A 15,679-nucleotide genomic window follows, 5' to 3' on the forward strand; every position below is an offset into this window, starting at 1 on the left:
CTGCTCACTGAAAAACACTGCTCACTGAAAAACATTGCTCACTGAAAAACATTGCTCACTGCTCTCATCTTTCTAATAATAGGCCATAGGTCGAGGTTCAACCCCCCCCCCATCTCCATATACATACTAAACACCTTTGCTCTGTCTCATTCTTAACCCCTCTCCTCTCTCACATGCATGGTCACGGACACAGGCCCTCCACTAATGACTGTCTCTATGGCTTGGACCACTCAAGGCCACTGTATGACTGCACCACTGGCCAGGCCTCTGCCCAGTCCAGCACTATCAGGGGGAAGGGGGAGTAAGACGGGCTCATTAATACACACCTTAAGTGGTTGTCAGGGGTCCGTGTCACTTCCGGAGAGGGTGTATAAGAGGTCTGGGTGCCACGGAAGATACAGAACTTCAACATTCACCTTGGAGTCACTCCGGAACGAGCCAACGCATTCGCCTTGTGCTGTACACTGGGAGATCAGCAAGTGAGCTTGTCTCTGTGGATATGTGTATAGGTGTTGTATGTCAGTCTGTCTCTGGTTGTATGCCTTGTTGAGTTTGTTTGGATTTCAGTGTTTCAGATTTGTATGATATTTCCAGTTGACAGTGCAATGGGAATGTTAGACGGAATATTCAGACTCCTCTCCATCCATGTCTGTAGCCCTCTTATCCCTTTCACTCTTTCTATTCCTCATCTATCATTCTCTCAGTAGAGATGACTGGAGCCGCCGTGTCCGTGTGTCTACTTTACGTCCTGTCTGTCTGTTCAGCCTGCTACATCTCCAACTGTCCCATTGGGGGCAAGAGGTCCATAATGGACACTCCACAGCGCAAGGTGAGCTGCAACTGAATCCGTCTATACCTGAACTATTTAAATATAATGTGTAGATAACAGGTGTGATTTGTCTTAGAGGTGCATCAAGATGAGTAGGAGCAAAGTGAGGCTCTGTAAAAGGACTGAATTCGGAAAATTGACAATGAACCATTGTCTTAATCCTGTAAAAGGGAGCAAGAATGTCGATAAGAATATCTTTTTCTGGAATGATGGAACAACCTCATACCCGACTGTCCCTTCTCTCCCCTTGCAGTGCATGTCTTGTGGGCCAGGGGAGCAGGGCCGCTGCTTTGGCCCCAGTATCTGCTGTGGGGAGGATGTGGGCTGCTGGATGGGCTCCCCGGAGACAGCACACTGCATGGAGGAGAACTACCTGCCCACCCCCTGCCAGGTGGGAGGGAGACCCTGTGGATCTGATACAGCACGCTGCGCCTCACCGGGAGTCTGCTGTGACTCAGGTGAGGGCACATCAATCCTATATTTCTGTGTTGATCATTGTGGTTATATACCACTGAAATGGTTCTAATAGAGTGGTGGATACAATTACGTGCTTTCTGACTTGTGTGTCCTCCTTCATCCTTTATTTTGTATCTCAGAGGGCTGCAGTGCGGATCAATCTTGTTTTGCTGAGGAGGAAGGTGACAATCAAATCGGCCAATCAGAGGGCAGCAACTCTGCAGACGTCATCCTCAGGCTCCTGCACTTGGCTGACCACACGCCTCCTCATAGAGTCCACCAATGAGCTGCAAGTGACGCCAGGGTTCCATGGGGGTCACTTGAGAGATTGGTTGATAGGATTTGTAGTTCCAAGTTAGGATTTGTAGTTCAAAGTTACCTAGATGTAGTTCATAGTTCACCCACCCATTTACTGACCTCCTTCTTCAGTATATATTGGCAACCTCACTGGATGGTACTTAGCTAAGAATTTAACTCTCAGTTTGACATTAAATGTATATCAAAACACTGGAGTTAAATTCTTAGCTAGGACCCTGAGCACTCCTCTGTAGATTGCCTTTATATTGCATACTTAAATATTATAGCTATATACTGTATGTACAGAAATAGCTGTAACAATTCTAATATGTGTAAAGAGTCCAAATGTGTATGCTAATAAAGCTTGTGCGAGTATGTTTCTCTCTCAGCTGACTCAAACAATTACCATTTGTCCAGTGCACAACAACATCCACATCTGAAATATGAAATGAGTGCTGTGCGACGTATAGTTCTCATATCTTCTGTAACGCTAGGCTTAGTGTTTTGGCCTGTGCTTTTATAAGCAGTGTATGTGTCACATTCATTGTAAGGAGGAGACCAATGCGCAGCATGCGTACATCGTTCTTTATTAAACAAATGATACAATGAACAAAATATGCCGCTAATACGAATAGTGCAGAAAGGCAACTAAACATAGAATAAGAACCCACAAATACCCTAAGGTAAATGGCTACCTAAATATGGTCCCCAATCAGAGACAACGATAAACAGCTGCCTCTGAATGGGAACCAATTCAGGCTACCATAGACATACATAAACCTAGACTTACAAAACCCTTAGACATACAAAAACCCTAGACAAGGGAAAAACTAACATACCCACCCGAGTCACAGCCTGACCTAACCAAAATAATAAAGAAAACAGAGATAACTAAGGTCAGAGGGTGACAGTCTGTTCTAATAGTTCTAATTCAGTGGACTTTACTCTCCCTTACTGGCTTTCATTATTTTGGTATCAAATCACACAAACCTTTGAGCAAATCTCCAGTAGGTAATTTAGAGTTTTAATGTCCAATGATGAACTAACCATAAACATAAAATGTAAATGCTTATTGTGATTTGATATCAAAAATAGGTTGTAACCGTGGGTACCGGTTGTGTTTATAAATTGCCTCCAGTGTGTCAGGGTGCGCTCTGGGTCGTTCGTAAATTCAGAGCGTTGTCAGATTGTCTGTCCATAAATTCAGAGCGTTTCGCTCTCCGGGGGGTGTTTAGAGTGCACAGTGGATGCTCTGGTCGAAGAGTAGGGATGATCAGGGCGTTCTGACCTCACAACTGCAGTCAAGCACCCAAGCTAACTGGCTAAAGTTGGCTAGCTTGCTAGCTACTTCCAGACACAAATAAGGTGGTCAAACCAGCTGAGGCTTCGGGCACTGATTCGTCCGGAGCTGTGTTATTTGGGATGTAAGCACAAACATGGTCCCGAAAATCACGCATACGTCTCCCTTTTCAGCCAATAACATATCTAATGCAATTCTATTCTGCCAAGCCATCAGGCTGGTTGCTTCAGTCTGTTCTGCAAAACCTTTAATAGCATCTCTGGTACAATTGGTAAAATGCAGTTGATTATAATAAATATAATTAATCCAGTCCACGTTCTTATTGAGAGTAGACCACCCGGAAATGCTTAACTCTAATCCTGCTACGATCTGATCTCTTGCTTTGAACTCATCTGCCCCCCCACCCGTGAATCCCCAATGTTATCAATGTATACTTTGTCATCAAAAGACCCAGATGGAGTAGCTCTTTTCTCCCGTTTGGCTAAAACTTCATGTCTTGGTGTTGAATGAGTGTGAAAGGCATTCCCAAATGTACAAGGGAGCGTAATCCTGTCCAATCTGCCGGTAAAACCTCGCCCTGACATCATTTCCCAAGAGTACTGTACCGGGCCAAACGGTAATAATCTCCTCCGGTCACTGTAAAGGGAGGAACCTGTGGATATAAATCATACAAATCAATGCAACTGTCATTATCTGGCATTCCTGCTTTCGTGAACAGCTTTACCATACTGGCCTAACCTCCTCTACCCGGAACCGTACTAGGGGTGTCGACCAAAAACTGGTCATATCCATCATACCACAACCCAAGATCCTCCTTCATTACTGTTTAAAGGGTAAGGCGTATCTTTATGCAATACAACCCTCTCTCCGGATTACAGTCAAAAACTCTCACCTTCACTATACTCCACTTCCTTCCATACTGGGTGAGTGGATTCATATAGCCCTCTCTCTCCATATGAGCTATGACCTGTGTCCATGATCAATATGGGGACCTGCACCGATATATACCATAATGGCTCAGAGTCCTAGACTGCCATGTAGTTAGGGACCCCATTTGTTCTACATAAAACTCCATTGAGAGATCCTTCCCAACCTCTACTCTAACTTCCTGTCTCCCCAGATCTAGGGATCTCTTATGCTTGTTTTGGAACAAAATCCTCATCGTCTAAACCATGGGTCAAATTACCACTCTCCACATACTCAGGTAGGACGTGCTGTATCAGGAATATGGCACCCACGATAAGACAGCTCAGACGAACAGCGTCCATGTGAAGCCCCACCCTCTCCCCGAGAACACATCACTAGCAAGAGCCAGACACACCTTCACTTCTATGAACAAAAACAGGGGTGAAAAGACAGGAAGGATTTTCTTCATTTGAGAGATGGCCCCCGGAATTCTGTTAATTCCAGTTCTCCTCTCGAACACTGTTTATTGTTCGACAGTGTCATTGTGTACTAACCTCCCGCCGTGTGATATGAATCCGGGTAGCTCTTTCAGCTATCTGTCACCAGGAGTCCTTGGTATGGTCCCCCCAACAAGCCTCAGGGACTGGATTGAGTGACTTCACCTGTAGTTCACCTGTAATGCATAAAATCCTGGACATACAGGCTTGGTTAACAAACAGTTTCTCATTTGTTGTATCTGATTATATATTTAACTTCTATGCCTATTTGTTAGCTAAACATTTTTATTATTTTTATTATTAGTTTATTATCCAATAGGCAACTAACTTACCCATCCCTCCTTTTGATACCTGGCTCTGCCCAGGTAACAACCTTACATACCCTAAATAATGACTTAGGTAGGATTAGTCAATTATCCTTATATTCTGACATTATCATGTATGTCCAATAGTCCTGTTAAATTTAATACTATTTAAAAAACCTCCTAATAGTCAAACAAAGCCAAAATTAATGCTAATCATATTCAAAATCCCTCCTACACTTACAAGCTCTTTCATTCAGAGATCCTCAGTATTCTATCAGACAATAACATGAATTTAATATATGTTGCATAGTGTGGAATACCTTATCTACAGTAATTTATCACCCCTAAGATCTGAAACTTATTTTTCTATGTAATTTCCTGTCCTATTGGCTTAATATGGTGTCCTGTCCAAACCTCAGAGGACCATGTTATATCTCCCCCTATTTATTCTCAATGATTAATAGGATTCTTTTCTGTTGTAATACCATATCAATAATAGCCAATTCAAAAACTTCACAGCTAATATTGAAAAACAGAATCCTGAAACACTTTCTCTTCAGTGATTCAAACAATAATTCTAAACCCCAAACTAAAACTCCATTTTAATTAATTTACCTTAAAATTAGTAACCCAAATGACCACAAATTCATTATACAAATGCCTCTCCCCTGAGGCTGATCAGACCCCAAAAGATAGACATGATAAGGTCAATAGGTCATACCACCCTTTTATAGCCATGTTCCATACTACATTAGACATATTAAAGAACCCTTCATCCTTAAAATGTCACGTTCTTTCAAAATCGAACCCAGAAGCAGACCAGGACAAGGAGAGTAGGGAGAAGGTGAGTATTTATTTACAAGTGAATCTGAATGGGTAGATATATCCAGGTGGCGTAGCGGGCAGCGGTGGTGAGTTGATGGGAGTAAATAGGTGGATCCAAGGGGGTAGTGGAATTCTCTGACGACCAGGCGGGAATGGGGTAAATGATCCGGGTGAGTAACTGAAGACAGAACAAACGGAGGTAAGTTTAAGGCAAGCAATACATAAAAAACAACAAAACAAATTCTATCTAACTTGAGGCTGATACTATGGCACGACATAGTGTTCATGGCTAACGATCCGGCAGGGAATGGATGTCAGGTCAGAGCTTTTGAAGGGGAGAGGTGATGATCAGGACAGGTGTGCAAATTACTGATGGGATACAGGTGCGGGTGAACATCGATCTCCCAACAAGCTAAATCGCCCGGCAACCAGACAGGGTGCGTTCCAGCACACAGGCAAACACAGACTCAGGAAGCGGGATTCGTGACAGTACCCCCCCTCCGACGAACTCCACCGGGCGGACTACCTGGAGCGCTAGGGTGGAGGCGGTAGAAGTCACGAAGCAGGTTGTCATCAAGGATCTGACGCAGAGGAATCCAACTCCTCTCCTCTGGACCATATCCTTCCCAATCCACGAGATATTGGAAACCTCGACCCCGCCGTCTGGAATCCATTATGCGGCGCACCGTGTAGGCAGGACCACCTCCGATCATCCGAGGAGGAGGAGGACGAGGAGGAGGGGGCAACAGAGGACTGAGGAGAACCGGCTTGAGGCAGGAGACATGAAAGGTGGGGTGTACTCGAAGCGTTGCCGGCAATCTGAATCGGACCACAACAGGGTTAATGATTCTCTCCACCACAAACGGACCAATGAACCTTGGTGACAGTTTCCTCGACTCAGACCATAGAGGAAGATCCCGTGTAGCCAACCAAACCTTATCTCCAATGGTATAAGCGGGAGCAGGAATACGGCGACGATTCGCCTGGATCTGATACCGGTCAGAAACTCTAAGGAGGACCTTCCTGGCCCGATGCCAGGTCCGGTGGCAACGACGAATGTGGGCCTGGACAGAACGAACCGAAAGATCCCTCTCCTGAGAAGGAAACAAGCGAGGTTGGTATCCGTACAGGCATTGGAAGGGGGACATCCCAGTGGCAGATGAAGGAAGGGTATTATGGGCATACTCGACCCAGGGTAATTGAGATGACCAAGAGGTGGAATCAGAGTAGACAAGACAACGCAGCATGGACTCCATCTTCTGGTTGGCTCTCTCCGCCTGATCATTAGATTGTGGGTGAAATCCAGAAGTGAGACTGACTGTAGCTCCAATGGCCAAACAGAAGGATCTCCAGACAGCAGAGGTAAACTGAGGACCACGGTCAGAAACAATGTCACTGGGCAATCCGTGGACCCTGAAAACCTCCCTAACCAGGATCTCGGACGTCTCCGTGGCAGATGGAAGCTTGGAGAGAGGGACAAAATGAGCAAACTTGCTGAATCTGTCCACAATGGTCAGAATGACCGTGTTCCCAACAGAAGAGGGCAATCCCGAGACAAAATCCAGGGCCAGATGCGACCAAGGTCGCCGAGGAATAGGTAGGGGGTGAAGAAGCCCAGAGCTGGGCCGATTGGTACTTTTGTTCACAAACAGGACATGCGACAACAAACCTCCGGGTATCTTCTCCCATGGCAGGCCACCAAAATCGTCTGCGCAGTAGCGCCATAGTCCGAGCAACGCCAGGGTGACAAGCTATCTTGCTGGCGTGGGACCACTGAAGAACAGCAGAACGGACCGACTCAGGCACGAACAACCGAGCGGGTGGACCGTTACCGGGGCCAGGCTGCGTCCGAAGGGCCGCCATCACCTCCTCCTCAATCCTCCATGTAACGGCTCCCACGACAAGGTTCTGCGGAAGAATCGTCTCAGTCTTGGCCCCACTCTCATCCGTCTTGGAGAACATCCGGGACAAGGCGTCCGCTTTGCCGTTCTTCGACCCAGGTCGGAACGTCAGGGAAAAATTGAAGCGTCCAAAAAACAAAGCCCACCTGGCCTGACGGGAGTTGAGACGTTTAACTGATTGCACGTAAGCCAGATTCTTGTGGTCAGTCCAGACCACAAATGGTTGCTCCGCTCCCTCCAACCAGTGACGCCACTCCTCCAAGGCAAGCTTCACAGTGAGAAGCTCCCGGTTACCCACATCGTAGTTTCTCTCAGCTGGTGAAAGACGACAAGAGTAGAAGGCGCAGGGATGGAGTTTACCGTCAGTGGAGCTACGCTGGGACAGGATGGCGCCCACCACCACATCAGACGTGTCCACCTCAACAACAAACTGACGGGAAGTGTCAGGTTGAGAGAGAATCGGCGCGTTGGTGAATCGGCTCTTCAAGTTCAGAAATGCTCGGTCTGCCTCAGGAGTCCAACAGAAAATTCTGGTGCAAGACGTCAGAGCAGTTAAAGGGGCGGCCACCCGGCTGTAATCACGGATAAACCTCCGATAGAAGTTCGCAAATCCCAGGAATCTCTGGAGCTGCAATCTCGTACCGGGCCGGGCCCAATCCCGAACCGCCCGAACCTTCTCTTGGTCCATCTTGATCTCACCCCTGGAGATGATGTACCCGAGGAAGGATGTAGTGTGGGCGTGAAAATCACACTTCTCTGCCTTCACAAACAGACGGTTCTCCAATAACCGCTGCAGGACCTGCTTAACATGCTGGATGTGGCTGGAAAGCTCCTTGGAGAAAATCAGGATGTCATCCAGGTAAACGAACACAAACAGACCGATCATATCCCTCAGCACGTCATTCACCAAACTTTGGAACACTGCTGGAGCGTTGGAAAGTCCAAACGGCATCACAATTCGCCCGGCAACCAGACAGGGTGCGTTCCAGGACACAGGAAACACACTCCAGGACAGAAATACAGGCAAACATAGACTCAGGACGCACGATTCGTGACATAAAATAAATAAAAAATCACTTGTGTAATTGAAACTCATAAAATAAAAACTCATAAAGTTCCATATGTGAGCGTGCCTCTTTAAAATACCTTTGCACTAAAACAAATAGTCCTAACAAATGTTTTATGTGTATATATTTGCAAAACTTAATGAATAAACAACTTCATAACCTTCCAGGTCTTTTTCAATTTGGTTGTTTATTCCCTCAATCTCCCCCACTCTCCCCAAGATTATAATCCCAGGAAACATCTGAAAGTGAGACACCTAAACATCAATTTTCCCAGAAGAACACAAAACGCCTAACTAGCATTCACTATGCTACTTCGATTCAGAAACTCAAAAGTGAACTATAAACTAAACCTCATGATAATTCCCCTTTACCTCAAATCATTAATCAGAAGTTTTAAACAACGTCAATGTATATGTTTACTTAAATGAACATGCTACCCTTAGATACAATTAACCAGATAACATTATTCTCCAATGTATTACTTTTTCCCTCTGCCGCAAATATTGTACATTTCTCAGTGTAAGAAATCCGTAATTTAATCCCAGATATTTAATAAAAATGTAAACGCATTCTCCCATGGCTCCTTCAATTTACATATTTTAGATAAATCCTGTTAAAGATAGGGCTGTCTGCTGCCCCCTTTGGAGGAATTGCATGCCCATAGTAAACAGAAAAAAAATCTGTAAAAAATTGCTAATATATGCATATAAAAAATATTATTGAATAGAAAACACTCTAAAGCTTCTAAAACCGTTTAAATGATGTCTGTATGTAAAGCAGAACTCTCAGGGCAGTCATTCTCCCAAACTCTCTCTTGTCATCATAAAAGTTGGCCCAACTTTGACGTCATCGCCCCCACCCTTCCCAAGCACCTACAGACCTGGGAACAGTTTCTATGTCTTCAGCGCGATGTCTGCTTTCAATGGGGCTTCTCATTGTGAGAATCGGGCGCTCACGAGAGTTTTGGAGGGGCGAAACCTTTCGGTCACGCAAAAAAACAGGTCACATTCATGCACGCTCTCCTCCGGTGATCTCTCTCTTCCAAGACTGATTAAACGATGCTTGTGTTTCTGTTCGTCCTCAGGATTGTTGTGCACCTTTATAACATGCTAAAGCTTGATTCTGAACATAGTTTGACAAGTTTAGTCGACATATAATATGTAATTTCGACGTTTTGGTGCGCATCCACTTGACTTTTGGCTGCATTTCAACCGAAATATGTCGTGTTTGATAACCGAAAGACACAGACTTCAAAACTAAACGCTGTTTTTGGTAAGTATAATTTCTTCCAGGTCTTCTGATGGAAGAACAGCAAAGGTAAGGGAATATTTATGTGGTAAATTTGGGTTTCTGTGGACTCCAAGATAGAGGAGCCATAATGCTAATTTCTGAGCGACGACTCATATTATAGCCTAGTGAACGAATTCTGTAACGTTAAAAATAAATGTAACACAGCGATTGCATTTAGAAGAAGTGTATCTTTCTATATATATGTAGAACATGCATATTTAGTTAAAGTTTATGATGTGTATTGCTTGTTATCTGACGTTATCTGCCGGAGCTATCGTCATTTCTCAGGACATTTGAGTAGCATTTTTTGAACAATGCGTCAATGTAAACAGAGATTTATGGATATATATAGCATATTATTGAAAAAAAACATAAATGTACTGTGTAACATGTTATATTACTGTCATCTGATGAAGATTTCAAAAGGTTAGTGAATTATTTTTCTTTTAATCCTGCGTTTGTTGATTGCATATTTTGTTCAACTTGGCTATGCAAATTAGCTGTGTCTTCGGTGGTGGTTTGACATAAATATGTGCTATGTTTTTGCCGTAAAACATTTTAGAAATCTGACTTGCTGGGTAGATAAACAAGGTGTTTATCTTTCATTTGAGCTATTGGACTTGTTAATGTGTGGAGGTTAAATATTTTTAAGAATATTTTTTGCGTTCCATGTGCCACATTCCAGCTGAACGTGGGAGGGAAAGTTCCCAAATGGGACTCACGATCCCCAACAGGATTATAACTTCCATCCGTCCCGGAATAAGGAATGCTACTTAAACACACCAGAATACAATGTTTAATTAAGTTAAATCAAACCCTAAAATTGACCGTAACCAGTAACCAAATAAACAAACCACTTTTTTCTTTGTTTAAATTTGAGGAACGGTGTTGTCAAGGTAAACCGAAGCCGCAAGTCAGCCTGCCTCTGTAAAATAAATATTCCATATTCAGATTGAGTTCTGCTTTAAATTCTATCAACAAAGTAAAACCAACCAAACTTCTCAACTTTCTATATCCTAACATTTAAACGTACAATGTTCTGTGCTAAATATATTGTATGTCCGTCGATTCATAAAAAATATAACATCCTGGTTATCGTATCTCTCCGTTATTCCCTACATTTAACTTTAGGTGACTTTCTCTTCTATTATACATTTATTTAGATACGACTCCCATCTCAATACATTATTCTAGCAGATCATTTTGGGCAAAATAGCGTATTACATCGAAATTGTCTCGCCATTATGTTTAATGACTTATTTTTTTCAATTCAATCTAAACAACATATTAACCGTTCAGTCCATATCTTATACAAACACTAGCGACCATATTTTTCAGGCAAAACATACAAATAGATGAATTACAATCTAAAATCAATTTTAGTCTATCGGTTTCAAAGCTGAAATACGAACCTTGGTGTCCCGCTATTAAAATGATTGAGTTTCCCTGACAATAACTATATTATTATAATTTTCTTCAAACTTCCACACCGAGAATTCTCAGAAAATCGTCCTAATTTAAAACCCTTCCTGACTATATTAGTAATATCAGCTTCTATTCAGGTTCTTTGTCTGAGTCAGATTTTGGATGCCTCCCTTCCATTCTCTTTGTTCTCCTATAACGATAATCTCCCGTTAGTTCCGGCACTTCCTTTGAGGAATTTCTACCCATCCTTAATCCTTACCGTTACTAGTAGCTATGGTATTTAATCACTTATCTATGCCTTTCTATATTTAATTTTACCTTCTATGTGAGTGTATTTCTATGAATCTGCTATTTACTGTTACTTAGTTACTTTAGTTGCTTTTCTGTCTGACTATGTGTGTGTCTCTTTAATGATAATCAGTATGTATTTCTCCTTCCTGGAAACCTCATCTATAGATGACTTTTGATCGGACATTACATTTCACCCGTAGGATATTTTCCTTGGGACTTTCAACGTTAACCTGTTAAATCTATGGGGGCGCTACTTCATTTTTGGATAAAAAGACGTGCCTGTTTTAAGCTCAATATTTTGTCACAAAAACCTGCTCGACTATGCATATACTTGATAGCTCTGGAAAGAAAACACTCTGAATTTTCCAGAACTGCAAAGATATTGTCTGTGAGTGCCCCAGAACAGGAGCTACAGGCAAAACCAAGATGAAACTGCAACCAGGAAATGAGCAGGATTTTTGAGGCTCTGTTTTTCATTGTCTCCTTATATGGCTGTGAATGTGACAGGAATGAGCCTGCCCTATCTATCGTTTCCCCAAGGTGTCTGCAGCATTGTGACGTATTTGTAGGCATATCATTGGAAGATTGACCATAAGAGACTACATTTGCCAGATGTCCGCCCGGTGTCCTCCGTCGAAATTGTTGCGTCATTTTCAGCTGCTGGTATTTTTCCATGGGATTCTGAGACGAAAGCAGGCTTCCACGAACGGCATATCAATGAAGAGATATGTGAAAAAACACCTTGAGGATTGATTCTAAACAACGTTTGCCATGTTTCGGTCGATATTATGGAGTTAATTTGGAAAAAGTTTGACGTTTTGGTGACTGAATTTTCGGTTCGTTTCGGTAGCCAAATGTGATGTACAAAATGGAGCGATTTCTCCTACACAAAGATTCTTTCAGGAAAAACTCAACATTTGCTATGTAACTGAGAGTCTCCTCATTGAAAACATCCGAAGTTCTTCAAAGGTAAATTATTTTATTTATTTGGTTTTCTGGTTTTTGTGAAAATGTTGCGTGCTAAATGCTATGCTAAATGCTAAGCTAGCTATCAATACTCTTACACAAATGCTTGATTTGCTATGGTTCAAAAGCATATTTTGAAAATCTGAGATGACAGTGTTGTTAAGAAAAGGCTAAGCTTGAGAGCAGGCATATGTATTTCATTTCATTTGCGATTTGAGGCTGTATTCACGATCCCAGATCCGGGATGGGTAGTATCTCATATCTCACTACTCTAGACTAAGTTCCCCTCTCCTCCCTTTAGATATTCATTTCTTTCAGCATTGTACAGGTTCAATTATTCTGTTCGCCTAGAATTACCCTGCCTTCTCACCAAGCCTAATTTATCCTCACCTGTTTTAATATATCTATCTGCTACTTCTTCATAGTCAGACTACTTCCCATATACAGATAGACTACTCAGGTTAAAACTTTATTTAGGTATGTTTTTTGAATTCATGGCTATCCTATTTGTACGGAACAAGCGTCCTATTACCCAATGCGTACTAGATCTCTCCTTAATAACCTTCCGGCTTGCAAAACCAGGATTTATTAAGCTCTAGTTTATTTATAAGTGCACCTTACCACAGGTCAATTTCAGACCTGTTTCCTTCCTATCGATTTTGGTTAAAACACAAAGTAGAAACCCATTGTATTTGTTCAGAATATTCAAGCACATATCATTGATCAAAAGGAGTTTGGATTTAAACATTCAATCAAAAATATCCCAAATAATCCCTCCCAAATTCGAGAATAAAGGATACTGACCTTGCTGCCGACTGGGAAAAGCACTATTCGTTGGATCTAGTCACCGTCCCTGTGGTCTGGGGTGTACATCGGCCTAGTCTTTCCCTCAATTCAGAGGCCAGGTCTTAAATAACGGGACCAGACCCGCTCGTGCACGATTTATTCGGCGTATGACCTCCAGATGGCAGGGTACGGATATTTAGATCCCGGTTCGAAGGACCAATTGTTACAGGAATTAAATTGCTCTATGCTTTAACACCCAATTAAAATTAAACACTCTCAAGGACCCCATAGCAAGGCATGGAAAAAGTGGATTTTCATCACCAATTAGGGTTTTACTCGGGCACCGAAGGACCTATCGAGCCGAAACTCGGAATTCGGAGTCGCCTCACATAGGACTACACATATTGTCCGAACTGGACCCGCAGCTAGAAGGTAACTATGTGTTTTACGTTTTTATTATGTTTTAAACTAAAGGCGCTGTGAATTATGGGCCTGCTCTGACATATGTGATAGTTGGCTTCTAAATGAGTTGGAAAAAGTGGGTTTGGTGTCAATTGGTATCAGTTTGGTGTCCGAATGACATCTAATTGACTGATAGACACTGACTTGATATTTGACTTTAGTGCATTTGCAATATGTATAAATGGAGAGGGACCATCACCAAAATGGCATTCTGAAATCAACACAAAAAAATGGCACCACCATAGTGTCCAGACTGTGCCGAGTTCAACGAGACGCCCCGCTTGACCGTAGCTCGCTCTGAGTGCAGCGACCGTGAAAAAGAGAAGGCGCAAAATTAAGCCTGGCCCTCAATGTCATTTGCTTTTGGGTGACAGTGAGAGAACCGTTTGGGTGAGAAGCATAATTCGACCTCAGGTGCGTTCCTAAGGTCCTCCCGATCCGTGCAAGCCTAACCTTGACCGTGTGGCATTAACCCTTACCAGTTAAAAGAAGGTGTTTACATCAAACAGTTTGCATTGACTTCTCTCCCAATAGAAATACATTGCCTGCACCTCTAAATTCAACCTGATGCCTATGTGGGTTATGAATGCCTTATGAACCTGTCTTCTATGACAGTCCATCAGACCACTATGAGGTCTTCCTGTGTCGATTCTAAGCTTCCTGGAGCAACCGGAAGTGGTTAAATTCACCTAAAAGGTATTTTGATGTACATAACCTGCAAATGTGAAAATGACTGCATTCAACCCTGTGTAGATCAGTCAATTTTTAACATAAAGACTCAGGATTCTGTAAGTGGCTATGTCAATCAAAACATGTGTTTACTTAGAGCTTCCTGTGTCAACCGGAAGTGCCTTTAATTGGGTCACACTGTCTGTTTTGAAGGGTTAAAAAAGTCACATCTTTTTAAAACTTCATATGTGTGACTTGGTAACCCTTCTGAACTGTAAATCAGTCATTTCTCCCAACAGATGTCAAAGAAAAGCTCTCTCACACACACACACAGCAAGGATGGAGTGAAAAAGTGCGGTGCTCAAAGACACAGAGAGCAGGCAATGGCAGAAACATAATCTCTAGGCCGTGCCGAGTTCAACGAGATATCCCGCTTGACCGTAGCTCGCTCGGTCTGAGCGCAGCGACCATGAGAAAAGTAGGCCCAAAATGAAGCCTGCACCACAACGTCATTTGCTTTTGGGTAACAGCGGCCCTGTGTAAATCAGTCAGTTTTTATGGTAAAGACTTAAAACTCAGGATTCTGTAATAGAATACCCCAATGAGGATGTGTGTTGACTGCACGTGCATTTGCAATATGATTCTATAGTGAAAAAACATCACCAAATGGACATGATGAAATCAACACCACGAGTGATGGAAAGGAGCAACTATCACTGCCCGGCCATCCCGAGTTCATCAGGCCAGTCAATTTTGCATTTCTGCAGGATTTTTGAGCATGTCAAATTTCTTATGACATTTGGCCCCCACAAAACATATGCCTTATGCACAAGTAAAAAAATAAAATAAATTATGATAATAAAATATGACTAAAGTATGTTGACACAGTTCTTATACGTTTGTAATTGACACAAAATTTCAAAGAATTTCGAAAAACGGTCCAGAATGCACGTTTTAAGGGTGTGTGAAGTTTTTTATAAAATTTTGCTATTTTTGACTTTTGACTTTGACTTCCTATGAAATCATATTCCAAATGGAGAAAACATGTGCCTAATGCACAAGTTTAAAAAAAAATGATAATAAAATACGACTAAAGTATGTTGATACAGTTCTTATACATGTGTAATTGACACAAAAATCGAAAGAATTTTGAAAAACGGTCCAGAAAGCACTTTTTTAGGGGTGTGTTAAGTTTTTTATTAAATTTTGCAATTTTTGACTTTTGACTTCCTATGAAATCATATTGCAAATGGACAAAACATGTGCCTTATGCGCAAGTAATTAAAAAAAATATATGATAATAAAATTGGACAAAAGTATATTCATACAGTTCTTACACATGTGTAATTGACAAAAAAAGCGAAAGAATTTCGAAAAACGGTCCAGAAAGCACTTTTTTAAGGGGTG

General features: G+C 42.3%; 1 protein-coding gene across 2 annotated transcripts; it reads left to right on the plus strand.

Annotated features, from left to right (window-relative positions):
* Positions 1-404: 404 nt before the first annotated feature.
* On the plus strand, positions 405-1,654 carry LOC135544589 (isotocin-neurophysin IT 2). 2 transcript variants are annotated; one of them, XM_064972321.1, is made up of 4 exons: positions 405-479; positions 705-829; positions 1,083-1,287; positions 1,426-1,654. In XM_064972321.1, the coding sequence occupies exons 2-4, from the start codon at positions 710-712 to the stop codon at positions 1,569-1,571; spliced, it is 471 nt and encodes a 156-aa protein (XP_064828393.1). In that variant the 5' UTR covers positions 405-479; positions 705-709; the 3' UTR covers positions 1,572-1,654. The 2 variants fall into 2 exon arrangements, with proteins under 2 accessions (XP_064828393.1, XP_064828402.1); XM_064972330.1 differs by having other exon boundaries at positions 416-479; positions 708-829.
* Positions 1,655-15,679: the final 14,025 nt, after the last annotated feature.

This window comes from Oncorhynchus masou, chromosome 1 (genome assembly GCF_036934945.1).
Source record: "Oncorhynchus masou masou isolate Uvic2021 chromosome 1, UVic_Omas_1.1, whole genome shotgun sequence".
In the NCBI taxonomy this organism is placed as follows: Eukaryota; Metazoa; Chordata; class Actinopteri; order Salmoniformes; family Salmonidae; genus Oncorhynchus; species Oncorhynchus masou.

What these genes read in the sequence shown, in the direction of transcription:
- LOC135544589 (XM_064972321.1), top strand. Translation starts at nt 710, where the DNA reads ATGACTGGAGCCGCCGTGTCCGTGTGTCTACTTTACGTCCTGTCTGTC. An exon ending in TGGACACTCCACAGCGCAAG is followed by an intron (nt 830 to 1,082) that starts GTGAGCTGCAAC and finishes CTCCCCTTGCAG; the next exon opens with TGCATGTCTTGTGGGCCAGG. An exon ending in GGGAGTCTGCTGTGACTCAG is followed by an intron (nt 1,288 to 1,425) that starts GTGAGGGCACAT and finishes TTTGTATCTCAG; the next exon opens with AGGGCTGCAGTGCGGATCAA.